This window comes from Sturnus vulgaris, chromosome 24 (genome assembly GCF_052056855.1).
Source record: "Sturnus vulgaris isolate bStuVul1 chromosome 24, bStuVul1.hap1, whole genome shotgun sequence".
In the NCBI taxonomy this organism is placed as follows: domain Eukaryota; kingdom Metazoa; phylum Chordata; class Aves; order Passeriformes; family Sturnidae; genus Sturnus; species Sturnus vulgaris.
Window position 1 is genome coordinate 5,874,386 of NC_142266.1, and position 26,184 is coordinate 5,900,569.

General features: G+C 54.3%; 3 protein-coding genes across 7 annotated transcripts; 2 read left to right on the plus strand and 1 right to left on the minus strand.

Moving 5' to 3' along the window:
* Positions 1-8,759: 8,759 nt before the first annotated feature.
* On the minus strand, positions 8,760-15,657 carry AK2 (adenylate kinase 2). 2 transcript variants are annotated; one of them, XM_014885645.2, is made up of 7 exons: positions 15,499-15,657; positions 14,966-15,091; positions 13,124-13,234; positions 12,926-13,020; positions 12,306-12,378; positions 11,565-11,760; positions 8,760-9,585 (listed from the first exon to the last, which is right to left on the minus strand). In XM_014885645.2, exons 1-7 carry the CDS (start codon positions 15,610-15,612, stop codon positions 9,578-9,580), a joined length of 723 nt encoding a protein of 240 aa, XP_014741131.1. In that variant the 5' UTR covers positions 15,613-15,657; the 3' UTR covers positions 8,760-9,577. The 2 variants fall into 2 exon arrangements, with proteins under 2 accessions (XP_014741131.1, XP_014741130.1); XM_014885644.2 differs by lacking the exon at positions 8,760-9,585 and having other exon boundaries at positions 10,731-11,760.
* Positions 15,658-16,775: 1,118 nt separating this feature from the next.
* Positions 16,776-23,475, plus strand: AZIN2 (antizyme inhibitor 2). 4 transcript variants are annotated; one of them, XM_088178179.1, is made up of 11 exons: positions 16,776-17,017; positions 17,588-17,693; positions 18,707-18,878; positions 18,954-19,127; positions 19,788-19,960; positions 20,386-20,517; positions 21,004-21,169; positions 21,289-21,451; positions 21,523-21,635; positions 22,430-22,644; positions 22,988-23,475. In XM_088178179.1, the coding sequence occupies exons 3-11, from the start codon at positions 18,780-18,782 to the stop codon at positions 23,127-23,129; spliced, it is 1,377 nt and encodes a 458-aa protein (XP_088034305.1). In that variant the 5' UTR covers positions 16,776-17,017; positions 17,588-17,693; positions 18,707-18,779; the 3' UTR covers positions 23,130-23,475. The 4 variants fall into 4 exon arrangements, with proteins under 4 accessions (XP_088034305.1, XP_088034303.1, XP_088034302.1 ...); XM_088178177.1 differs by lacking the exon at positions 16,776-17,017 and adding an exon at positions 17,061-17,119 and having other exon boundaries at positions 17,586-17,693; XM_088178178.1 differs by lacking the exon at positions 16,776-17,017 and adding an exon at positions 17,260-17,424.
* A 906-nt stretch (positions 23,476-24,381) lies between these two features.
* NDUFS5 (NADH:ubiquinone oxidoreductase subunit S5) lies at positions 24,382-25,604 on the plus strand. Its single transcript, XM_014885554.2, has 2 exons — positions 24,382-24,713; positions 25,377-25,604. Exons 1-2 carry the CDS (start codon positions 24,498-24,500, stop codon positions 25,479-25,481), a joined length of 321 nt encoding a protein of 106 aa, XP_014741040.1. The 5' UTR covers positions 24,382-24,497; the 3' UTR covers positions 25,482-25,604.
* Positions 25,605-26,184: the final 580 nt, after the last annotated feature.

The following is a 26,184-nucleotide window of genomic DNA, read 5'->3' on the forward strand; positions in this document are numbered from 1 at the left end:
CACCATCTGTCCTTTTTCATTTGCTGATGCACGACCTATTTTGCTGTGTAGTGGAGCTGCAGTTTCGGGGCTTGCATGTTACAGTGTCCCTGTTGCCAGGGCATAATCCACTGCTCACAGGGACCTACCAGTGGGAGAAAGCTCCAGTGAACTGAGCACCACTGGGACCTGCTGCCATGGGCAGGTGGTGGATAAAGCCTGTCTCTGTTGCTGCTTGGCCTCCAAGGAGGTTTGGGCTTCAATCCCACGAAGCACCTGGGAAGGGAAAGGTCTCAGCAGAACTTCCAAGGAACTTCCAAGAGCATAACTGCCCTCAGCAGGGTCTTCTGAAGCCCCTTCAGCAATGGCCGTATCCACATTCCCTCACTTGTCAGGAGGTCATGGAGAGACCTGAATTCTCATCCCAAAGTGGGGTTTATGGGAGCAGGCTCAGCACTCCAGCCAGGCTGCTCTGGCCTGGGGTAATTCCTGTGCTTTACAGAGCTGAGCAATGGCCATCACACCAGCACAGGGAAAGACAGGAAGGGAACTCTTCCTTTATCCCTCTGGTCATGTCTTGGAGCAGTGTGGTGACCCTTGTCTGGGTACAGAAGTGCAGACATTGTGAAAGGTCATAAAACCATCAGGATTTTCCAAGCCAGTTATTATTTGACTTTACCAACTCTTGAGGCAATTCCAAAGGTTAGTGCCTTGTTGCAAGAAGCCTCCTGAATTTACCAACTTTTAATTTAACTCAGCAATGGCAGCAGGAATTTTCCCTGAGTTCTGAAACAAAAAGCCAGGAAATTCTGTGGCTGTGTGCTACAGAATCAGGAGGGAGCTGAGTGCAGGGCTGGGTGCTAACACACGTATCTGTTTCTCAGAACCGGGATGATCACTGCTCACTGACCTCTGGACTCCCAAAACCAGCCAGAGGATTTTCAGCTTCCTGCCTCACTGCACAAAAGCGGAAGAGAGGGTGGAAGGAATTATTCAGACTGACCTTGGCCTTACCCAGAACCACTTCTTTCTGGCTTGGCTCAATTGCATTATTTGGGTTTTCCAAAGAAACTCCCAAGTTGCTGGCTAGGATGTGGCCCAAATCCACCCCCTTCTGTGCCATCAGCGTCCTCTGAGTATCCAGCATTGACAGAAAGCTGGCCTGGAGTCATTTCCCTTCCTTGCTAGTCTTGCTCTTTTTTCTTAGAAACTGACTTAACCTCTCAACCCTGGGGTTTCCTACCCTGAAATCTGTGGTAACTCCTGCAAAGTCTCGCTGCCTGCAGAGGTGTTTGACCCCTCTGCTGAGCTCTGTACCCTCAGCTTCCAGCAGCAGCAAGCCCAGCTTGGCTCCTTCCTGCCTTCCCTAAGCTTTGCCCGGTGTTCCTTTGTGCTGTGGACACTCTGCATCAGATGTGACAAGAAATAATGACTTTCCACAACATGCCCTGGTGTTCCTGCAAGCAGTGCCCCCCATCCTGCACTGGGAAAAGCAGAGCTGGTGTCAGGATGTCTGTGCTAGGAACAGACTGACACTTTGGGGTGTAAATCCCCACTGCGCGAGACTGATCCCAAATTTTTTTCTTTCTCTTTGAGCTTTGGGAGGAGAACTGGCTCAAGAATTGTATTGATCTCAGTCCAGGAACAAATAATACTCCCCTTCCACAGCCCACAGCCTCTCTCTCCTGTGTGTCATGTGAGGAAGAGGAGCAGGGAAGGGCAGTGCTTTGCCAAGACTAGAACGTACCCAAAACTGTGACTGCTGTCAGGAGGTGGGAAGAGGAAGAAAGAGCCTGTGCGGTCAGCCCTGGAAAGGGCAGTTCCTGCTGAGAACTGCCTGGGGAACATTCCCGTTTTCATAACCAGCAACAGCTGTGAAAAGGGGAAAGAACAGTGATTCTGGACACTGCCAGCAGCACCTCTTGCCTGCAGCCAGGCTGGGAGAGCAGAGACAGCTCCCAGCGCAGCCCTCTGGCCCCGCAGCAAGGAAAACGTGTGTCATTTTCCAGAGGGCTGAGCCAGCATTAACCAGGTGGGGAATGTATAAGCCTCTCACTCTGAGCATGTGCTTGCTCAGGGTTCCCTTGTCTCAGCTGAGATCTTTCCTCAGTCTGAGCCTTGGCTGCCAGGCCCCTGCCCCCAGCTCAGTCCAGGGCTGTTCCCCCTCTGCTCTGTTCCCTGCAGCAGAACAAGGTGGGCAAAGGGAGAGGGGAGCTGTAGTTTGTCCTTCATTCCTGGGCTGGCATGGAAAGGCAGATGGGGTTTGTTCTGCTGGGTTTTGCTGCTGATCCACACCTTCCTTCCCCCAACCTGATGCCATGACCTCAAGCCCATTCTCTCTAACTTCAAGCACAAGCCATCTTAACCACAACCCGGAAATTCCTCTTTCCCTGCCTCCTCTCTCTCAGCCCTTGACCACCATGAGAAACACTCATCCCTTTCTGGGGCTTGTCATCTGTGGGCTGTCTTAACCAGTGTTTTGAGCAAACTGCCCCTGTGCTGCCTCAGGCTGGGCTGTGCACAGCAGAAAATTGAGTAGGAGGTTTCTGGGGCAATCAGTGTGCACTGAGACCTCAAATGCTTCTCTGAAATCAGGCCCTGCTGTTGCCCCAGAGCATCTTTCTAACAGGGAGGCAGCAACCTCTCATCTGCCCAGCCCTGCCATCTCTGATCTGGGCTGCCATCCCTTTTCCCCTTAGCACCAGGAAAAGTCCAGTGCCTGACACTGAAACAGCAGTAGCTGCCAAGAGCCTCTCAGCTTCCCCTGAGTTACAGGATCCCTGCCTGCAGTCTCTCAGGAGGAGCTGTCAGCAAAAACAGCCCTATTTAACCAAAGCAGAGACAGCCTGGCTTTACATGGCCTCCCTCTGCCTTTCCCTGCTCCCCTGGAATCAGGAATTCTTTGGGAAAAGCCTCTCAGGGCAGCGCCAACTCCTGAGCTTCCCCCTGGATGTGAAGCTCAACCGCAGCAGCGTGCAGGGGTTCACGTAGCTCTGGGTCCTGCTCCAGATATTCCCTCCCCTCTTCCATGGATCTCCTGCAGGATTCACAGCCCAGCACCCAGGGGTGCTCCCTATCCCCAGAACGGTGCCCTCAGCACGGGATGAGCAGCGAAATCGCAGCTGGAAAATCTGGCAGTGGACGTGGAGCAGAGCCCTGTCCCCAGGCTGAGGACCAAGAATTCCTCTTTCCCATCCGACACGCCAAGGCTCTGAGCCCTGCCAAACCCCAGGGTTTGTTCCTGCCTTTGGCAAGCAAGGGATGGCAACAAAAGCATGTGCGAGGCAGAAGGAGTTCAGTGAAGGAGGGAAGTGGGTTTCTCTTGGGTCTCTGTGACCTTTTCTGGTTTGGAAAGAACAGAGATGTGCAGAGATGCTCACAATGCACAGCAAGGCTGTTTCCACTGCCCCAGCAGCAGAACAAACCTCGTGGCCTCCTTTCAGTCACAGGAAATTGGAGCCCAGAGCCACAGCCCAGCCTTTGGCTGCTGGGGTGGAACCAGAAATCCAGCTCCTGGGAGTTGGTGCCTTTGCTTGTTTGCAAGGAAAATTTATGTGCAGCCGTGGAACCTCACTATGGGCTCCTTGTCTTCCAGCCCTGGTTCTCTGGGATACAGCTCCTGCTGTGGGATGGGAACAATTTTTCTTGAGCTGGAAGCAGCTGAGCCAAGTTGTCTTGGAGTCCATGGACTGGGAGTTTTGTCAGCAATGCCCTTGGCCACGAGGATCCCACCTCTCTCCTTAGAGAAGCAAGCACAGAGAAGGAGCTGTTGGGGCAGGGCCAAGAGAAGGGCTCGGACTGAAGAGTCCAGTGACTCCAGTGATTTCTCTGTGTGCTTCCAGCCCTTACAGCTTTACCTCAGAGAGAAAAAGTGGTGCTGGCAGGAGGAAAGAAGAGGTAAATTTACCTGTGCAGGTAAATCAGGAATGTGCCTTGATCCTTCAAGAGCTGAGAATCAGGAGCAGGTTTATAGCAAAGACAGCAAAGCCAATTTGGCCAAAGGGATAATATTTCTGTTGGGAACCAGAGAACTATTGATTACTCAAGTAACCTCAACTATTTAACAAACAGCTACCTCAGCAGAAAGAAATTTCAGCCTGGCTTTAGGGAGAGGATTGAGGGGTCTCCAGGGTGGCCAGGCAACAGTGGGAATGTGTATTCCCAATCTCCTTGAGTCTCCTTGCTGCACTGCTGCCTGCTCCCAGTGGCACCAGATAAGGAGTGAAAACAAACACAAGGTTTGCCTGTGAGTGCCTCTAACAAAGGGAAGGGAAAACATTCACTGCAGTGGAGTCATGGCCAAGATAGGCTGTGAAATAGGAAGGATTAAAACGTCTCACAGGACCTGGCTCATCTCCCAGGGCCTTCTCTGGACACTGGCACAAAGGCAGCTCCTCCCGATGCTCTGGGTCTCTGCAGAGGCTCACAGATCCGTAGCACTTCTCCCAGGAGGGAGCACGAGTTCCCAGTTGTTGTATTTCTGTGTTATTGTGTGCCTGGCAGTGACACCCTCGGTGAGGACTGAACAACACAGGTAACAGAGCATGGCTGTAGGGACAGGGTCACACCAAGGCACCAGGAGCATGTCAGAGCCTCAGCTGCTGCAGCTGATGTGCAGATGCCAGGCTTTGTAATATTCACATGATCAGCCCTTTTGCAGTGTAGGCAAGTATGGGGGAAAGCAAGGAGAGCCAGCTGAGCCATGGAGAAGGTCAAGGACTAGGAGGGGGTGACTTGGCCTTTGTGTTTGTGTTTGTCCTGGTGCCATTCCCGCACTGAATTTTGAATAACCTTGAAAAAAAAATCAAGTTGGAACATGACTTTGGAGCAGTCCCGGTGCTGGTCATGCAGAACCACAACCTCGGGGATGAAACTGCAGAACAGCAGTGTTAACTCCTCCCTGCACCCTTCCCAAACTGGCCCTGGGAGCTCACACTGTGCCCAGCAAAGTCCCACTTGGAGCACTGGGGCCCATCCCGAGCTGGCTCCTTCCCAGCACAGCTGCCCTGGGCAGAGCTGAGGGCTGGCACGGAACAGCTGAAGGGCCCTCCCCTCCCTGCCTGCCCATGCCAGAGGTTTGGAATGCAGCTGGCCCCGCGGCCACCTGGGTGACAGCACTGCCTGTCACCCTCCAAGCACAGGGCTCCCACCCTTTGCTCCAGAGAAGCCCCACAGAGCAGCACAAGCTGTTGCTGTTGGCAGTTTCCATCCCATAAACAGCAGCATGGCCACCTGGGCCACTCCCCAGTGGTCCCAGTAGACCCAGCATCTGTGCCTTGGTGGGGAAGGATTGTGCATCACACAGCAATCGCTTCCCTAATTAAAGCAGATTTGTGCTTCTTGTTGCAATTATGCTCTCAAGCACTCCTGGCTGCATTTCTCCATGGCTACACTGGGTCAGGGCCCCCAGCCCTTTAAATGCCTCAGGAAATGTGTTGGTTCAACAAAATGGTGGTGACAGGAGCATTGGCTTCTCCCTGTTCCTGGAGTTCAAGCAAAGTTTCTACTTTGTGCCTCTTCCATCTCCATCCCCATACTGGTTTCTGACACCCACAGGGGTCACCAACACTGGGCTTTTGACCTCAAATGTGTTTTCCTCAGTCTGATACACACTGAGAATCCTGACAGGCCAGAATAAAGTCAGCACAGATGAGTGGGGTGCTCACAAACTCATTTTCTGGTTTGAGTGTAGGTGTAGAGTCCCTACAGCCCGCTGCTGTGGGATCAGAGCTGGGAACCCACAAGCAGCAAGGAACAAACCCAACTCTTGGATTAAGTAAAAAGATGAAATTCCCTCCAGAGCCACGGGCCAGCACAGCACACAGGTACTGCTGGGCTGCTGCAGGGCACAGGTGACCGTCACCCTTGCTCTCTCTGCTAACAAAACAGATCCTGTTATGCAACCCTTGTGCTAAAAGGCAACACGACATCCCGAGAGGCTTCAAGGACTTGGTTATTTTGCTTTCCAAGTTTGCAGATCCCCAGGATCCACATCCAGAGAGCTCCTGGCAGTACCCCTGGCACCTGGCTGCCTTCCCCTGAACTACTGGTGCTGCTCAGGCAGGGGAAGTGCTGAGGCTGCTGGGGATGTGCAGTTTAGGATTCCCACCACAAACGCGCTGCTGGGCTCGGTCCCAGTGCACCAGCCCTGCTCACAGCCTCCTCTAAGATAGATGCAGCTCAGGGGATGGAGTCTCAAACTTCTGATTCATTTCATCAGTGATCCATGCTCTAATCCCTTGGAATACCTCTGCTCCCCTTCTCCAGCCAGGGACTAGGGCTGCTCTCCAGTCCCTTTTTCCTGTTCTGGAAGTGCACGTACTCCTGGCTGGTCCCAGTACAGCACCAGTGACACACACACACACATTGCTATCCTGGGGGGAAGCATCTGCACCGGTTTCTGCGCCAGCCAGCTGGGCTTTGACCTGCTCTCACTGTCCCACGGCCAAGCCCTGCTGTGCCAGGCTGTTCAGGCATTGTATAATATTCCCAGGAGCCATCCCGAAGCACCGCATCACCCCGAGAGACGCCGGGGCAGGCGCTGATGCCACAGCAGCTCGTGGAGCCCTCCCTGCCCCGCTGTCCCCGGGCATCCCTTACCTGTCCCCGGAGCCCAGTGCCGGTGTCGCGCTGTCCCCTCCGCAGTCTCCCCGCTCTCCCTTTCTCACTCCCCTTCCCTCTGCGCCACCTCCCCGCGTGATGTCAGCGCAGCCCGGCCCCCGCAGCCTCCCCAGCGCACCCTCCACGCCACGCAGCCGCCCATCGCACCCCGCTGCTGCTGCTGCTGCTGCTTCCCTGCCCAGCGTTGCCACAGCGACAGCAGGGGAATCCCATCCTCTACTCCTCTACCTCCCAGGGCCTCGCTTGGTATCACCCACTGCAGCTCTTCCCAAAGAGAAGGACAGGGCGACAGCAGGGGAACAGCAGCAGGGAGCGGCCAGTGACGGCCGTGTGGTTTAACACACCTGGAAGGGAGAGCAGAGGAAGGCTCAGAGCAAACAGGGCTCTCACCTTACCCGCAGCAGTTCCACCCGTGTCCCCTGAGCTCTTCCCACCTTCCCACTCTCTCCATTCCTCGCTCCCAGGCAGTTCTTTGTTCCTCAGCCCCACGTGCTCGCTCCTTCGGGGCTGTGCACACGAGCACCGCCATGGCACAAACTCCCCCCAGACATCTCTGCAGCGGCTTCTCCTCGCCCCCACATCAAGGTCAGAGATCAGGTTATCGATCAGAAACTTAAGACCAGCTCCAAACCAGACCATCAGGAGTCGGTGGGCTCATTACCACTAACCACAAATCCACAGTGAGAGGTTTTCCTGCAATCCCTGTCGCCAGGGCTTTCATTGGGAAGGGAGAAGGGCAGATACATTTTTAGGACTGCAGCACATTTTTAATGGAAAGAGATGGCCCAAGGCTTTCATCCCTCCCCCCATTCAAGATGCTGTTTCTTTTCAGCAGAAATATTGCTGCATTAGAGAACAGGTCACTTCCTCTATCAGTGAGAATTCAGTGTCCTATTTGATGCTGGTCCTTGTGCTATAAATAGGAATTTTCCCCTTTTATAGTTGCTGAATAATTGTGTGTATGAAATATGAACACAGTTTTCAAAAGAGTGCCTGATAAGCAGCTTGCTGGAACGAAATGGTTGAGCAGAAGGAATTTACAGCACCTGCAGAGCATCGTGTGCTGTGGAAAACATTCAAGGTCAGCCTGAGAGAGAGAGGTCACAGCACAGATCCAGCTCTTGAGCTCACCCCACTGCAGCCTCCCCACAGCTCCCCAAAAATCCATTTCACACTCAGGTAAGGATCAAACAGAGGCAGCCCAGCTCAGAGGAGCCAAGACTCCTCCATCCCACAGACCAGAAAGCCAGGAGGAGCAGGCAGAACAGGTTTTTAAAACAACAGCAGGCAAGGAGCAGAGGACACAATCCCAGACAGGGAGGGAGAGCACAGTTGAACATCCACCATCAAAAGGAACAAGGGAAGAGCACCACAAAGGCCAGAGAGGCACAAGGATGGTAATGGGAGGGACAGAGAGGAAATGAAAACACCTGAGCACAGAGACAGAATGGTGGAGGAGCAGGAGAGCCCAATTATTTGGAAAACCAGTAATTTCTGCAGGAAATGGGTACATGCAGCCCAACCCTTTCTGGTGCCTGAACACATGCAGGGCTGCAAGAACCGTGGATAAACAATGAACCTCCATCAGTCCATCAGGAACAGCCTCCTCTGGGATACCACAGAGGGTCAGAGTCCCTGTGGAGGCAGGAGAAAAAGAGGCCAGGAAATGCTTTCATTCCCTGCATTAGGGCAGATTTTTTCCTGTGAATTTAGGGAGGGAGGGATGCAGCAAAGTATGAAAGGCAGAAACAGAAGACACAATAATGTGGCTTCCAGTTGCTGCAGGAGGAGAGAAGGAAATAACATCAGCTCCTCCACACACACTGGAGATTCAAAGGGAGGAGGAAAAAAGGGATTACATCAGTTAAAATACTGCAAGGAGCTCTGGACAGAGAGGATACACAGGGGCTCGGTGCTTTCAGCCTCACACAGGAAGGAACAGGAGAGAACCAGCAAAAAAACCACCATTGCTATGGTGATCTAAAGCATTGGACACACTCAGCAAGGAGAAGAGATAAAAGCCACATTTCCAGCTGCACAGAACATCCTTGAGATAGGATCAGGCCCCAGGATCCACCCAGCTCAATTGTTAGTTGATGCTGTCATCTGCCTCCTCATCCTCCACACTGTCTGCAGGTCAAAGAGGACACAGCACCAGATACAAATGTAAAGGGGTTATTTTATTATTGATTCAGAGGTTAGACAAGGCACCATTTGATCTAAAAAGAAATGCAAAAAAAACCCAAACCCTAATTAAGTGTTATTTTTGCAGGCAATTAAGAAAAGTCTCTTTTGCATTTCTTCAGCATTGTGTGAATTCCAGCTTGGTCATGATCACAGAAAAGCCACCCCATCCCCAAGTAAGGCAGGTTTGGACCAGAGCCACGGCCCCTCTGTTCAGCAGCACAGAATCCTTGAGAAGTCTCTATGCCAGAGTTTAGGAATGCAGCAGAACAAGAAAAACAAAACTTCCAGGAAAAGACCACTAGCATCTCTTTTTTCCTTTCCATTTCAGACATGACGAATCATTTGTTTGTTTTGGTCCTCGCTGATAAGAAGCAACTTCAGGAAAAAAAAAATCACAGCAAATCTTTCAGTGGTCTCAGAGTACCAAGAGCCCATGGGACAAGCCCTGAAAGTCCTGGAGAAACCTGGAATAACATCTAGCCCTGCCCTCCAACAGGTCAAGGACCTGCTGATCACTGAGAGATGTTCCCCTCTCCACAATTGTTTTGCCTCCACAAACATGATTTCTAAGGAGAAGGCCACCTCCTCTTCACAATGATTCTGCCAAACAAGAAATCCAACCAAAACCCAACCAAATCAGCCCCCCCAACCCCTTGTTTACCACCTCCTTCCCCCCCTCCCATCAATCATACCCCCCTCCCAGCTGCCCTCCCTGCACCCAGGGAAGGGCTGCAATGGGTGATGTAGCAGAGTGTGCAGCGTTTGGTGGTGTCTCATCTGCTTGATGGAGTCACTCAGCTGGAATAAATGGGAACAGAAAGAAAAAAAAATATTTAGGGAAAAACAAACAAACAAAATTAAGCATGGTTTATGGCAAAAAAAAAAAAAAAAAAAAAAAAGGCTGGTAAGCTGGATGTGAAGTGAGCATAAGGGAGGAAAGGAATGGAGAGTGGGGGAATATCTTGCTGTAGAGTAAAACCTTGACCAAATCCAGGAATGCCAACTGGCTGGGAACCCTTCCCAGAGTGTAGAGGGCTGCAGCTCTTCCTTTGACTCTCTCTAAATAAAAGCTGCTTCCACACAGAACTTTTCTTACAGTCCCCAAGATGCCGGGGCAGCTGTAACCCACTCTTTCCCACTCCCTGGGGCATACCAGTCCCATCCTAAATGCTATCCTGACCTCTCAGCACCTCCAGGTGCTGATATTCCCATTAACTCCAGGTTACCCTTCCACAGGAAAGCCAGAGACAGAGCAAGGGCCGTCTGGGAATCCCAGGGGACCACAGGCTGCTGGCAAAACCAGCCCTGTTTACTGTCAGAGCCTTTCTCCTCAGTCATGTGCTTTCTAGAGCAACAAGTCCACTGCTTTTGGCTCCCAGTGTTATTTCCAGTTTGCTGGAAGGGAAGAGGTTCTATCCCTGGAAAGGATGTATGAGGACAGAGAGAGGATTGTCAGGCAAAAGAGAAATTATCAAGGAAAAGAGCAAGGGATTCCTGAGGATTAAACATCTGCTCTGGCCACAGAGCTGCCAGCAGCTCAGTGCACAGGATGGAGTGGGCCATCCTGAGAGAGAGAGAGAGAGAGAGAGAGAGAGAGAGAGGAGGATACTCAATAACACTCAATCAGTAAACACACATGGAATGCCAAAGGACAAAGTTTCATCGGGGCCAATCCATATTTACAGCAAGGTCCTCTAGGAAGGGCTGGAATCCCTCACGGCCAAAGGTCAGTGCCAGCCCTGCAGTGTCACCACACAGCAGCACAATGCCCTGGAAAGGCCGAGGCACTGAGCACACACAGTGTCCCCAAACACAGCCTGATGGAGCTGCTGGATTTGCTCAAGAAACAGGAACATTTCCATGAGCTCATAACAAAGGTCGTTAGCTCAAGGGCACACAGAGCCAGTGGTTAATAACGCTGTCTCTCGAGCCTTGAGAAATCATTTGTTTTGCAATAAGGCTTTATTATATTTAGACTTTGGGATCAGGAGAAGCTCAATGCATCTTCCTCTCCTTGGTCAAAACCAAGGCAAGAACGAAGAGATAAAACCCAAGTCCTTTTCTTATCCTCAGGACATCCAAACCTGCCACGCTGTCAGACTCTCACCACAGATTTCACATTAAAAAGAGCAAGAAACATCTCACTAATTTGCTATAAATCCCACAAATAAATAAAGGTTGAAACCCCCTCACCCTCTTTCTGCCCCCCCAAGTGCCATCAGAACAGGAACCTACCACCCCACAGGGAATAAAACACATACAAGGAGAACACATTGTCACCCAGCCCTGAGTAGATACAGAGCAATCCTGCAGCTTCACATTTCCTGTGGAATCCTTCCCCCACATCCCCAACCTTCTCCAAGGCCCCTGTGGGGTAGCCAGGAGGAGCTGGAAGTCCAGTTCCTTCCAGGGAGGTGCATTTCTAGGACGAAACAAAGGCTTTTTGACCCAAAGGAGTGCAGAGCCCACTTTGGGCAGTTGGAGCCTGGGCTCGCTGCGGCCTCTAGAGGCCAAAATCCCAACATCCACACACAGACTGACGTTCACATGTAGCGACATCGAAACCGTTAACAGCTCGTTTAATTAAATTAGAGAATTAGCACAGCCCTGCCTTGGGCTGCATCAGCTCTTCCCTTCCCCTTCTACTCTGCTCAGCTCTTCACCCTCCTTGGCCCCAGAGAGACAGAGACAGAGAAAGAGAGAGGGGGAAAAAAAAAAAAAAAAAGAAGAGCCCCATCCTGGGACAGAGCCTTAAATGAACATAACCAGGTCTTTACATGTTGCTTTCGTGAAGGCTGCCAGGATGCTGGCAAACACCACGTCGGGAGACTGGGAGGCATCCACGGCTGTATGGATCCCTCTCTTGCTGTAGTAGGACACCAGGGGGGAGGTCTGGGTGTGATAGGATTTCAGCCGGGTTTTCAGCGCCGTTTCGTTATCGTCCGAGCGGCGGATCAGGGGCTCTCCAGTGACCTGGGAGAAGCAAGGGGACAGTCTCCAGCGAGCTGCAGCCTGGGATGTTCCCCCCTTCTCTCCCTGCTCCCCTCCTCCAAGGCAGTGCTGGAGAGGAGACCCCCAGGTGTGCAGGGCAGCCAGAACAAGTCCCAGAGCGGTCACTGAAGAGAGAAGGGCTCAGCACTGTGGTTCATTTTCACCACTCTGCCTTGCTAAAAGGAGCCTCGAGACCAGGCACCAGCTACAGCTGCTCCCCAGCATGGAAACCAGTCACAACCCACCACAACTTGAGCTGGGGACAGAGTCCAACAAGTTTCTGAGACTGGCAGAGCCTGGGCCAGCTCTGCAGAATGGCCATGCCCTTTATCCATCCATCCATCCCTCCAGGCCTCGCTCCCCGCAGTGCTGTCGGCTCAGGCTGCCCAAGCAGCTCCCCACGCTCCCCAGAATGCCAGGACAGGAAGGTAAAAGAGAAGGAAAGAAATGAGTTTTTCCTGGGAGAAACTGCAAAGCATCAGCTCAACCCAAAGCAAGATAAGCTGCAGCCTTGGGAGCTCACATACATCGTCCTTCATGGGCTCTTTCGGGGGTCTGAACTCCTCGTGATACGAGCGGCCACTCGCTGGGTGAATCAGCCTGAGACAGAAAAGAAGTGTCAGCAAAGCAGCATGGTCAGGAAAAGATCTCCTGAACCTGCCACTCATCAGCACAGAAACATCTGCCACAGCAATACCATTAGCCTTTCACTTGTAAGAAAATTCTCTCCAGTTATTTCTGTATCAAGGGCCTCTCCAGTTTGGAAAAGCAGCTGCGCTGGGAGATGGAGGAGTTTTACTTTCTGCTCTGCTGGGTAAGGGGTCTGGACAACAGTGCAAGAGAACACACTCCTGACCCTGGAGGAAGTTAACTGCTGCCCAAATGTCAGTGTCCTGTGTAAGGGAGCAACATTCTCCTTTGGAGAAGGAGGAACTTAAAGGGTGAGCTGAGATTTTCTATAGAAATCTCTGACTTATAGGGCAAGGAAGGGGCTCTGCTCAAGGCTCATGCAGGCATAGAAGAACAGGCAGAAACAGAGACCAGCATCACTGCCAGCCCTAAGCATCGTGAGGATAACCTGGGATCTGAAATTAGGATGCTGTTCCATAGACTGGGAAATCCCAACCCATGAACTGAGAAGGATTACCGTCCAGTGATCCTCCGGATCAGCAAGGAGTCAGGGATGCTGAACTCAATGACGGAGTCGAGCTTCTCTCTCCTTTTCTCCAGGAGCTCGTCCAGCTGCAACAGCAAACACCCACCTCAGAGGGGCTGAGGGAGCAGGGACCCCTGGTTTTGAGGGAAGGAGGTGCTGGAGCAGCCCCCCAAGCAGGGGCTCCCATACCATCTCTGCCTGTTTCACCGTGCGGGGGAAGCCATCCAGGAGGAACCCGTTCTTGCAGGGAGGGGAGTCCAGGTTGTTCTCAATCAGCTCCACCACCATCTCATCACTCACCTGCAGAGATGAGACAGGTATGTTATCAGGAAGGACATCCTGAATTTACACACAGCTGCTGCCCTTGTGCTCTCCTTTCTGGAGTTGTCCTGTGCAGGGCCAAGGGTTGGGCTCGATAATTCTTGTGTGTCCCTTCCAGCTCAGGATATTCTGTGATTCCATGATTCATGTCAATGCTCAGGCTGCCTGTTCAGACCTGCCCACATCAGGGCAGCACTGCCTGCAACACTAGGACATAGGCAATGCCACATTTCACTCCAGGGACACTCCAGCCTGCGCAGGGACTTGGACCAGCTCTGTAACCTCACTGTTACAAAGGTTGCTGTACTGCAAGGAACACTGTCAGCTCAAACTCCTTAGATTATTGTATTTTTTCAAAGCCAAATCACAATACAAAATATCAACAGAACCTTGATTTCCTGTTACTTTGTACCTTCACCTACACATCCCCCTCGGGAGGCAGGCCCGGGCAGGAAGGGCAGAGCAGCGAGTTGCTCATTGACTCCCATAAACCTCGTATGAAGGTAAAAGCCCAGTAGTTGCTGACAAACTCTGGCTTCACTGGATAGTTTTTTCCCATCTGACAATCTCAGCATACCACTGGGATTAGAGCCTTTTCCACACTGCAGCACTCACGGATGCTGCAGCCCCAACAATAGCTGTTTATTTGGGAGCAGCTCTGTTTTCTCCAGCACGCACAGCTCAGCTGGGACCCAGCAGGATTGGGGACCAGGCTGTCACAACACACAAACAACAGCCCTGCAGTCAGGGAGGGGGTAAGCAACAAGTCACTTCTGTGCCTTCCTGATTACACCCTTTGGAGAAAAAAGATCCTGAGCAGAAACCCCATCCTGAAACGCTGTTGTGCTCCCAGCTGAGTTATCACAGAGCTGCGTGGAGCTGCCTGCCACATACACACACACACGTGGCAGATACCACCAGCCTGGCCAGATAACGTCCCTATCTTTCATAACCAGCTGGGTATTGCAGGCTTGGTGTTGCAATGAGCTCTGAGCAGAAGTGAGATAACGCTGCTCTCCCCATCTGGGGCCTGCACATTCTCCCCAGGGTGTTAGGAGCCCGTGGCAGCCGCAGTGATGCTCAAGATCTGCCCCACATTGGGGCAAGTCACTGCAATTTGTGGTCCCTTGAGTTTCCCTGAGATACTTCAGTTGTCAGGATGAGATAATAAGACCCTCAGAAAATGAATGTCAGAGATTCTAACTCGTGTCTCTTGGGGATTCAAAGGATCTCTCTCACACAGCAGTTGCTTTAACTACCACAGCAACACCTTTCGGTTTATTTTCACCTTATAGTTACAGGTGAATCGAGCTTATGCAAGAGCTTGGATGCAGATGAACCCTCTGGAGTGACAGGTGGAGCTCAGGTATCAGTGAGGAGACACCTGCAGCTCCAAGGATACACTGTCATCTCAGTGTTCAGGAGCCAGAAAATTGCCACCCAGACTGCATCCCCTAAAAGATAACAACAACAACCCAGGGCCACAGGCTGCTGGTAAGCAAATAGTAATTTTGAAGAGGAAGGATGTTTGTATAGGATGCTTCTCCTGCAGGGTGATAGAAGGAACGCCCCCACTCCATCCCTACCTTCACCCTGCAATCCGCCTTCCTACACTAATTAGAGAATTCTAATTAGAAGGTGAATTTTGTCTGCTCTCATTCCAGATGCTGCCAGCCCTTGTCCCCTCCCAGCACATTCCCCACGACCCACCAGCTTCCCCGAATCCATCGTCTCCTTGAGCCGCTTGCCCAGCTCGGAGCCCGAGGCCACCATGGCCCGCAGCATGTCGCCGGTAGCCAAGTGGCACACGCAGTAGGTCTCGGCCAGCTTCGGGGCCTGCGGAAGAGGACAGAGGTGTGACAAAACCTCAGAGGCTGAGGATGCCCGGCCCGGCCGGGCTTTGTCCCCCTCTCGCGAAAGCGGGACAGTCGTTGACCGGCCAGCACGTGGCAGGGCCCGGCACGGAGCCCCGGAGCTCAGCGACACCGGCTCCCCGCGGCCGGGACAAAGAGATCCGGGACAAAGAGCCCCGGCGAGCGGGGCCCTGGAGGGGGGATACAACCGAACGCCCATGGCAGGGAGCCCCGGAGCCACACACCGCACACCGCGATCGCCCCCGCCGCGGCCAACGCAAGGCCGGACACCCGCGTCCCTGCACGCCGGGGGTCACACGCTGAGCGCCGGCAGCGGGGAAAACCGAGCGGGCCGCTCGCACCGGCCGCTCCCGATCGCATCGCCCTCACCTGCGTGCCCTTGCCGGCGCCGGGCGGGCCCAGCAGCACGGCGCGGATGCCGTGGCGGATCCCCGCGGCCGGGGCCTGCCCGCGGCCGCCCCCAGCCTGCGCGCTCGGAGCCATGGCCGCCACCGACTGCGCGCCCGGCCCGCGCCTCGTGGGCGGGACCACGCCGGCTGGGCGGCGCCATGCAAATTAGGGGCGGGAATATGCAAATACGCAGTTGTTTTGTATGGAGTGGGCGTGGTTGTGGGTGGGCGTGGCTTTGTGGCGCCACGTGGGTCGCTCGGTGTCACCGCGCTTGGCCCGGGTTGTCCCCAAGTCCTGTGCGCTGCTGGGGCCGAGCTTCGAGTGCTGAGTCCACTTCTGGGTCACTCAGTTCAAGAAGGACACATTGAGCTGCTGGAATATGTCCAGACAAGGGCAACGGGGCTGCAGTACAAGTCTGATGAGGAGCGGCTTGAGGGAGTTGGGGTGGCTGAGCAAGGAGAAAAGGAGGTTCAGGGGTGACCTTATCACTCTCTGCATCTACCTGAAAGGATTTTGGAGCCGGCTGGGGGTAGGGCTTGCCTCCCAGACAGCTAGTGACAGCACAAGAGGACACAGTCTAAAGCTACACAAGGGGAGGTTTAAGTTGGACATGAGGAATTTCTTCACAGGAAGATTAGACATTGGAACAGGCTGCCCTGGGAGGTGGTGGAGTCTCCACCTTTGGAAATATTTAAAGAAAGACTGGACGTCTCACTTGGTGCTGTGGCCCAGTTAACACGGTGATGTCCGGTCACAGTTGGACTTCGTGATCTCAGAGATCTTTTCCAACCCAATTGATTCTGTCATTCTGAGCTGTGCTTGCCCTGGCGTTGTGGGATGGGCTCAGTGCCCTGTTTTGCGTGGGCTGTGCATCACACACAGCACTGCCCAGCACATCCAAGAGGGACTGGCACTGCAGGGCTCAGCATCTCTCTGCACTCCCAGCCTCTCTGCATGATCCCCACATCCCACACAGCACAGTCCAGTGCTGGTGATGGGCCAGAGCACAGGCAGAACCAGCCAGGATCTCACAGCAGACAAGAGTTTCCTTGGCCCTTGGTTGCCAGGAGAGTCTGTGGCAAAGCCAAGACCACAGTGTTGAATACAGAAACCCAGGAGAAGTCGATCCTTCTCACTCCCCCCTCAGTGGGGACAGCCACCTCTCCACAGACAGAACATTGGCTCCTCAGCAACATCAGAGAGCTGCACATTTAACAAGAAGAGTTAAAAAAACCCTGCTAAGCCCATCCTGTTTGTGGGGTGGAGCAGTGGCACCATTTCCAAGATCCAGGTCTCACGGATCAGACACAGCATCTGCATTGATGGCAGAGCTGGATCTGCCGCTGGGGCACCCACCAAAACCAGCAGCAGCTCAGCAAGGGCAAGACGAGTCCCTGACATCTTCCCAACTACCTCCCCCTCTCCAGAGTCTCAGCCAAACAGCGCTCAGCCTTTAATCTGCAGGAAGCTTGGTTTCCCTGGCAGCAGCATTTCCGAGGTATTTCGGGCTCTCTTCCCCGCGAGGGTCCCCGTGCTCAGGATGCGCAGCCGCGGGAAGCAGGGCCGGGCTGCCAGGCTGGGGATGAGCTGCGGGGACTCGGTGAGAGCCCGGGGTGACTGCACGGGGCAGCCCCAGCCTTGGGGAGAGGGTGGGAGAGGAGGGGGAGCGTTCTCCAAAAGGGATGAAGGATGCTCGGAGGCGGCTCAGCCAATGGGGTGGCTGGATTTGGTTGTCATGGCTACGGGTGGGAGGCAGAGCAGGGAGGGCAGTGCTGGAAGAGAAGGGGTGCAGAGCCCCCCCAATCCTCTGCAGGGGCTCGGGGCAGGCAGGACAAACAGCCGGCCCTGGGGCCGGTTCATTCTCTTGGGAGACCCATGGCAGAATCTGTTTAAATGCTTTCTGAGGTAGGGGGGCTTTGGGGAGGGGCTCTGGGGGAGCTGTTTTGCCTGGCACAGTGAGAAGGGAGCTGTAGAGCTGTGGTTGCTCGGTTTGGGGATGGGGGTAAAGGGCATCGTGCTGGCAGTGCCCCTCTGCCTCTCTAAGCCCCTGCACTGCTTTTCCCCAGAGACCCCGGACCCCCAGGCACACCTTGGGCTGCTGCAGGAGCTCAGCATTCCTCGGGGAGCCCCCCTGACAGCACACCAGGACACCTGGGAGGGACAACTGGACCGTGGTAAGGAGGGGATATCGGAGACTGGGACAAGAGTTCTGGCAGGAATGACCCATTTATCCCTTCCATGTCTGACCAGGGTGGGCTGGCTGCTGTTTGGTGATGGGGAGTGAAGGTTAAAGCTGGAGGAGTGGTGGTGCTTGCTCAATTCATTACAACATCCTGTTGCTCCAGGGTCAGTGTGGTCTTTCTCCCAGTGCCCCCTGGAATGCTGTCAGGAGGCCTCTGTGGGGAGGAGGGCGTGTGCAGCTCTGAGAAGTGAAACCTCTGCCTCCTGCTCACTTCAAATCAGAGAGACCATGCTCCTGGAAGAGCCCTGGAGCTAGACCTGGATTATTGGAGTGGAAATGTTCCCTGCTAGCTCATCAGCTCCATGGGCTATGAGCCAGGCTGGATCCAGGACAGGAGATTGTTAAAGCTAAGGGTGTGAGCTCAAAGCTAAAGCTCTGCTAGGATGAGCCAGAAAACTTCGTGCTGCTTGATTGTCCCCTTGTTCCACACCCTGTGTCACGGGAGAGCTGTGGAACTGCATCCACAGCACAGATGCAGGCTGCCCTGAGGTTGGACGGTGTCAGGGAGTGGTCTGTGCTATGCCTCCCTTCTCCTGGAGGTTTCCACTGGGAAAGTGGGTCCAGGAGACTTCAGCTGTTTGGAATCCGTAGGGGATGTTCACCCCACTGAGCAGTCAGCAGATCCAGCTGCATTCCAGAGCGTGAAGGGGCCTGTCCTGGCCTAGAAAAGCATCTCTGCTCTTTGTGGTGCAGTTGGCTTTGTTGTTGACTGTGCTGGTGCCTGCTGATGGAGACAAGGCTGCTGTGTGCCAAAACAGAGCTCTGAACTGCAGAGAAATGTGTCTCCTCCCCCGGGGAAGATGCTGTAACCCACAGCAGGGCTCTGCTGAGCTGCTGGTTTGGAGCAGAGCAGCACAGAGCTCTACCCAGTGACACCCTGGGCTGGGTGGTCCATACTGATGGAGCTTCTGGACCCTTCCTCTAATATTCCTTTCCTTTTTACAGTGTGTCTCATCCTTAGAATCCATCCCCTACTCCAGGAGGCTTCAGAGCATCACCGCACCCAGAACATCCCACCATGAACGGGTACTTGAAGGAATCCAATTTCCTGATGGTGGAGGAAGGCTTCACCACCAGAGACCTCCTGGAGAACCTCCTGGGGGAGCTGTGCCAAGAGGTGAGGGCTGATGCTCTGCTGCTGCCTTTGGAAAAGGCCCTCCCGGAGCTGCTGCTCACTCCAGCTGTCTCCTAGAGCGAGCAGCAGGCATTCTTCGTGGCAGACCTTGGGGACATTGTGAAGAAACACCTGCGTTTCCTGAAGGCCTTGCCCCGAGTGAAACCCTATTTCCCAGTGAAATGCAACGGCAGTGAAGGGGTGATTCGGCTGCTGGCAGAGCTGGGGGCAGGATTTGCCTGTGCCAACAAGGTAGGGCTGTGGGAGGACAGCTCCAGGGGAAATGTTTGTGCAGGAGTGGGAGAGCTCACCCTCCTTTCCTAAGCCTCTGCTCTAGGTGATATTTACAGGGGCAGGAGTCTCCCTCTGCTGTCACAGCCCAGAAATCCTTGTCCCCTCTGTGCCGTTCCCTTTGGCTGACATTCCTGTCCCTGGAGCTGCTGTCCTGGCTGGTGGCACAGCCCATCCCTGGGGTGTCACTGCCACAGCTGTCCAACTCTTGGTGTCCTTAGGGCTGAGCCTGAATCTTTTTGCTCCCTCCTGCTTGTCATTTGCAACAGCCAGGCTTCCAGGGAGGAGGCAAAATTAAATCACTTACCTTTATGTAATTAAAGAGGACGTGTTTTCCAGGAGGAGAAAGTGCAAGAGTTGTCACAGCTCAGAGCAGGGGTCAACCCCAGGCCTGCTAACCCCACTTATTTCCTCTCCCATTCTCATGGTGTTTTAAACCTGTCCATGCCAGGACAAAGTCCACTGTGATCCCTTTGAGCTCTGGTAGCTTTTCCCTGGAAAAGCCCAGACTGCAACACTGTCACTTTTCCCTCCTCAGCACTACAAACTAGACCCAGAGCTGGTGACTTGTCCACACCCAGCTCTTGGGGACCTGCTGCACGTGTCCCCTTCTCCCTGCAGGCAGAGATCAGCAGGGTTCAAGGCATTGGGGTCCCAGCTGACAGGATCTTCTACAGCAGCCCCTGCAAGCAGGTCGCCCACATCAGGTACGCGGCCACCCACGGCGTGAGGCTGATGGCCTTTGACAACGAGGTGGAGCTGAGCAAGGTGGCCAGGAGCCACCCCCGTGCCAGGTGGGTGTGTGGCAGTGCCACTGGAATGGGTGCTGGAGGAGGGGATGGGCAGGGGGCTGTGGGGGGCAAGAGGAGGTTGTACAAAGTGGGTGTCAGTCTCTTCGACCAAGCGATGGGACAAGAGGAAACGGCCTCAAGCTGTGCCAGGGGAAGTTTAGGTTGGATGTAGGGAAAAATTTGGTCACTGAAGGGATAATAAGGCAGTGGAACAGCCTGCCCAGGGAAGGAATGGAATCACAATCTCTGGAAACATTCAAAAACTTTGTAGATGTGGTGCTAGGGACGTGGTTTAGTGCTGGACATAATAGTTTGGGTTAATCCTTGAACTCAGCAATCTTTGAGGGCTTTCCCAGCCCTCAAAGGCTTTTCCTTTCATGATCCTGATATTCCAAGACCCCTCAACACAGCGTGGCTTTGCTGTGCAGGCTGTTGTTGGGGATCACTGCTGACTCCATCCCTTCTGCCCACCCGAGCATGGCTTTTGGGACCACGCTGAAATCCTGCCGGCACCTGCTGGAGACAGCCAAGGAGCAGGCTGTGGAGGTTGTTGGCATCAGGTACAGCCATGGGCTTCCTTCCATAGGAAGAAGATTGGGATCTGGGGAGCTTTTCCCTGGATTGGGATCTGGGGAGCTTTTCCCTGGATTGGGATCTGGGGAACTTTTCCCTGGATTGGGATCTGGGGAACTTTTTCCCTGGATTGGGATCTGGGGAACTTTTTTCCCTGGATTGGGATCTGGGGAGCTTTTCCCTGGATTGGGATCTGGGCAGCTTTTCTCCCCTCTGGACTGGGGATCTGGGTTGCTCTGCCCTGCTGGAACAATGCAGTGATCCAGCTGCTCTGCTTGGGAGGGACGTGAAGGCAGGGATTTGACGTTGTTTGGACAAATTTGGGGCAGAAGTCTCTAAGAAAGGCTCAGTGGGGCTCTGTGGGTTTGGGATGGGGTGTGGTAAACTGCCCCCAGTGAGTGACAATCCCAGTGCCGTGTCTCCTCTGCTCTGGGGATGATCCAACCCTGCTGAGAGAAGCTCTGTGCCCTCAGCTTCCACCTCGGGAGCCGTGGGCTGGAGCCCCAGGCCTTGGCCCAGGCTGTGGCTGCAGCACAGCTGGTGTTTGACATGGGCACGGAGCTGGGACACCACATGCACCTCCTGGACATTGGAGGGGGATTCCCTGGCACCGAGGACACCAGAGCCCCTCTGGAAGAGGTACAAACCTGCCAACACCTCAACACCTGCCCTCAGCAGGCAGGGAATGAGCTTGGAATGATCCTCCCTGCAGAATTCCCAGCTAAACAAGAGGAAGGTTCTTTTTTCTTCCCTCACAGATCGCTGCTGGGATAAACTCTGCCTTGGATTTGTACTTCCCTGAGGGCAGTGGGGTGGACATTATAGCCAGGCCTGGGCGTTATTATGTCACCTCTGCCTTCACCTTGGCTGTCAGCATCACTGCCTTGGAGGAGATCCCCACGGAGCAGCCTGGCTCTGACGGTAGGGGTGACAGCAGGGTGTGTCCCCTGCATCCCTGAGCCTCTCTGAGCCCCCTCCCCTCTCCCTTGCAGAGGAAGAGTGTGGCAGCAAGAAGAGCCTGGTGTATCACCTCAGTGATGGCATCTACGGTGCCTTCAGCTGCCTCCTGTTCGACAGCCCCTGCCCCAGGCCCAGGCTGCACAAGGTGAGGGGCTCACCTGCCTTGGGGACACCCCAGCATGTCCCTCACTGTGGCAGTGGTGCAGGAGTTTTATACCATTAATTAGTGGTTTGGTTTAGTGGTTTTTTTTCTTTTACTTAGAGCTAGGATTAACAAAAACACGATAGAAATGGATTTTCTTGTGTTCAGGCTTGGTTGTTTATTAAATCTTATCAGAAAGTACAATTTGACAGCACTTCCAGCTACTTGCTAGAAGTGAGGAAAAATGGAGAAAGATGCAGCTGCTACAAGGTCTCTTAATGTTAACAGTTCAATAGAGAATTAATACCTATATTAGTTATATTTTTGACTCAATAACTAGATTTTTATGACTTTTAGTGTGACACTGACTGACTAGCTAGAAACTACTAGTTGAAACCCATGAAGAAGAAGGAAGAAAGAAAATGAACATAGAAAGAGACAACGCTTAAAATCTTTTATATTGTCCCATAATTGCTAGTATACTATAAAAACCTTAAATTTAAAACTCATCACTATGTGAAAACACACACTTTTATTTAACTGCACACTCGTGATTTTAACTCCATTATTCGTATTTAGAAGCAATCTCCAAGGCCTCAGGTCTAAAACAGTGTTCTCCAAGGGTTCAGTCCCTGAAAGAACAGAAAACCCAAACCCCCAAATTTCTGGCATCCAACAACCTCAGCCAACCCCATACCATAAAGTAAAGCTGCACCCAGCCCAGGGGCATCACTGTGACGCTGGAACATCCTCATCCCTGTGTCTGGGTGTGGTTTTTTTGGTTTTTTTTTCTGCAGAGACCCTGCCCGGAGCACCCCTGGCACAGCAGCAGCCTCCGGGGCCCGGCGGGAGGGGGCGAGGATCGCATCGCTGAGGGGCTGGAGCTGCCCCTGCTGCACGTGGGGGACTGGCTGCTTTTTGGGAACATGGGAGCCTACAGCATGCCCACATCACCCCTGCTCACAGCGGGTCCCAAACCACACGTCACCTACGCCATGTCCCGCATGGCCTGGTAAGAGATGGGCGAAGTGAGACGGCAGGGCTGGATCCCCATGGGAGGATCTTCTCTTCCACCTGGGCTCTTAGCCCGAGGGAGAGGGGGGGAATCTGACTCCTAGAGCTTGGAAATTCGGGGAAAAATTCATGAGGCAAAAATCCTCATTTTTTAAAAGTTTTTTTAACAATATTATTACAATTTTAATATTATTATTTCTCCAGTTTTTCACTGGAGAAAAGAGAGCCAGCTCACCTCTAGCTGTCATTCTAGGGGACAGGAGAGCCCTGGAGTGTCCCCTTCCTTATTCTCAAGGGGCTGCTCCTTCCCCTGGCTCCCCCTTGGGTGTCTCCAATTGCAGGAAAGCCATCCAGCTCTTCCAGGGAAAGCCACTCCAGACAGAAGACGACCGTGAGAGCCTCTGCACCCCTCTGTCCTGCGGCTGGGAGATGGCAGAGACACTTTGTGTCACCCCTGTCTTCGCTCCAGCTGGCATCATCTGAGCAGTGCTGGCACTGTGAGAGAAGGAGCCACGGTGGGAAAGGTCCTGTGGTGGTACTGGCAGGGGAAATGTCCCATAATGGTATCAGGGTGGGAAAAATCCTATGGCAGCAGCAGGGGAAAAGGTCCCACAGTGGTACTGGAGGGATAAAAATCCTACAGCGGTACCACAGTGGGAAAAATCCCATGGTAGCACCAGAGGGGAGAGGTCCTGTGGTGGTACCAGAGGGGGAAAGGATCCCATGGCAGTGCCAGGGAGGGGCAAGGTGCCCTCCTGCCTCTGGCATCGGCCTGCTCTGCTCTCACTGGCTTGGAATTAAATCCTGTCCCATAAATCCTGCTCCTCCAGCTCGTGCGGTGTGCGTGCCTTCCAAAGGGGTTTGGCAGGTTTGGGCTCTGTTTTTTAGGAGTGATGGTGGTAATTGATAGCCCAGCGTGGCTTGAGGGGTCGGGTGAGGAAGCCCCCGGCTCTTCCTCCCCACCCTGTGCCCGAGGTGCTGGAGAATCCCTCTGCAATCAGCATTTAATGAGGCTTTGCTCATTAGGGAAGGCGGGGCCATTCACCCAAACCTCGGACTCTCTTCAGGCATCCAGAGGGACCCCTGGGATTTTGGGAGGGTATGGAAATAGGGGGTGGTTTTAGGTTTTGTTGGTGACACTGGGGGGAAGACCCAGGTCTTGTGGCATCTCCCTGGTTCCTGGGGTCTTGTCAAGCCTCACTAAGGCTCCTGCCCTGGGTACAGCCCCTGTGAGACCCTGAAAGCAAGGAACTGGGAGAACTGGGGGGCACTGGGAGAGCTGGGGGGCGCTGGGAGGACCTTGGATCATGGGAATGGGATGCACTAGGAGTAATGTGACACTGGATGACACTGAGGTGGAGGCACTGGGAGCACTGGGTGGGAGGTGCGTTGGTCAGATCACCCTTGATCTCCAGGTTTGGGGACTCAGAGCACTGGAGGGACACTGGGAGAACTGGGAGGAGTATACTGGGAGGACACTGCAGGACTGGGAGGATACTGGGAGGAGGACAGAGGGCGGACACTGGGGCACTGGGAGGAGGACACTGGGAGGACACTGGGGCACTGGGAGGAGGACACTGGGAGAGCCTTGAGCACCGTGGCCACCAGGGGGCGCTGGGGCGCGGCGTACAGCGAGTCCTTCCATCCGCCAGGGGCGCTACAGCACAGAGGGGCCGCTCGTGCCGTTCTTCTCTCTCCGCCCAGCCGTAAAGCGCGATGCGCTGCCGCGAGTGGGTTGCGCTTGACGGCGGGAGCGTCGCGAAAGGCCCGTGAAGGACGGCGGCTGGCCCGTGAGGGGGGGCGGCGGTGTCGGCGGCGCGACAGCGGCCGTGTCGCGACAAGAGCGCAGCCATGCCGTTCTGGGGCCTGCAGAAGCAACTGGGCATCGATGTGGACAGCTGGCTGGTGCGGCAGAGCATGCCGCAGCCTCACAGCCAGGCATCGATCTGTCACGCCTTCGAACGCGAGTGGGTGGAGTGCGGGCACGGACTGGGCCAGACCCGCGCCCGCCGCGAGTGCCAGCTCGAGTACGAGGATTTCATGGAGTGCATGAAGCGCACCAAGCTGGTGGGTGAACGGGGGGACACCGCGGGGCCTTGAGGGGACACAGGGGGCGTGGGGAGAGTCCTGACAAAGGGGGGACACCAGGTCCGGGCTAGGGGGACTCGAGGTGCTGGGTCGGGCTGGGGAGAGGGTGCAGAGGGCCCTGGCCATGCTCTGGGGAAGGTCTGGGGGTTCCAGCCCGGGGTGGGAGCGCTGCTCGGTCATTCCCAGTGTGAGGGGGGGTCTGGCCGTGCAGCAGCCCCTTCCCCGAGGGATGTGGTGGCTGCAGGAGCCCCGAGAAGCTGTGGCTGCCCCATTCCTGGAAATGTTCCAGGCCAGGTTGGAGAAACCTGAAGAGTGGGAGGTGTCTCTGCCCATGGGGGTGGGACTGGATGGGATTTTAGTTCCCTCCCAACCAAACTATTCCATGTTTTGGGGCGGACCTTTCTCCCTGCCCTCAATGCTTCTCCAGCAGCATCCACATCCAGGACAAAATCCTGCTCAGAAAATTAGGCTGGAAACCCAAATATCATCAGTACAGAACATCCTGAAAGCCCCAAAGAGCCTCAAACTCGAGTGAGGAGCCCCAGGATGGGGTTGGTGGGGGTTCCACATCTATGGGGCTGCCAGGACCTGCCTTGGGGACCCCCTGAGGGATCTCTGAGACCCCCCCTGTGTCCCTGCCAGGCCCAACGGCTCCGGATCATCTTGGAGCAGCGGGACAAGATGATCAAACAGGGGAAGTACACACCCCCCGACTACCACATGGGCAAGGACGAGCCCAGGCCGTGATTCCCACTGGAATTCCTCTTGGAAGAAAACCCCCAGAGCACGGGGCAGGGGCCCTGCTGTGGCTGGAGGGGAACAACCTCAGGTCGAGCATCGCTTGGGCAGTAAATATCCCTTTGGAATGTCTCCTTGACTCTGTCTTGTCTTCTTTGTTTTGGGGAAAACACCAGGTTTCCACACGGATTCAGAGTGGGAGAGGATGGATTTGGGATCTCTCCTGGCTTTTCAGCGTGTGGGAGGCAGATTTCCTCACTGGGGGCTTTGAAATCCCATATGCCAACAGGATCCATGGAGTCCCTGGCACAGCCCAGGGGGTTTGTCCTTCCCGAGGAGAGTTTTTCCTTCCATTCCCTCCAAATTCCCCCAGTTTTGGAGCAGCACTGAAGGGGGTGAATCCCTGGAAGTGGAGAGTGGCCAGCTCTGTGCTTTAATCCGGGTTTTTAATACTGCTGGTGGTGGAGTTAATGCTGGATCTTTGCTGTGAGATTCCTGATCCCAGCAAATCCCGGCTGGGATGACAAAGGCTGTGACCTCTGGGGGCAGGGGTGTGACATTCCAGGAGGAACATTCCAAACCCCTGCCCTGCCCACAGATGGGTCTGTGCTGTTCCTGGGGCGTGAATCCCATGGTGGGCAAAGGAGAGGAATCTCATGGATCCCTGATCTGGGCAGATCCTGGGATTGCTGTGCCTTTGGATACGAGGGAT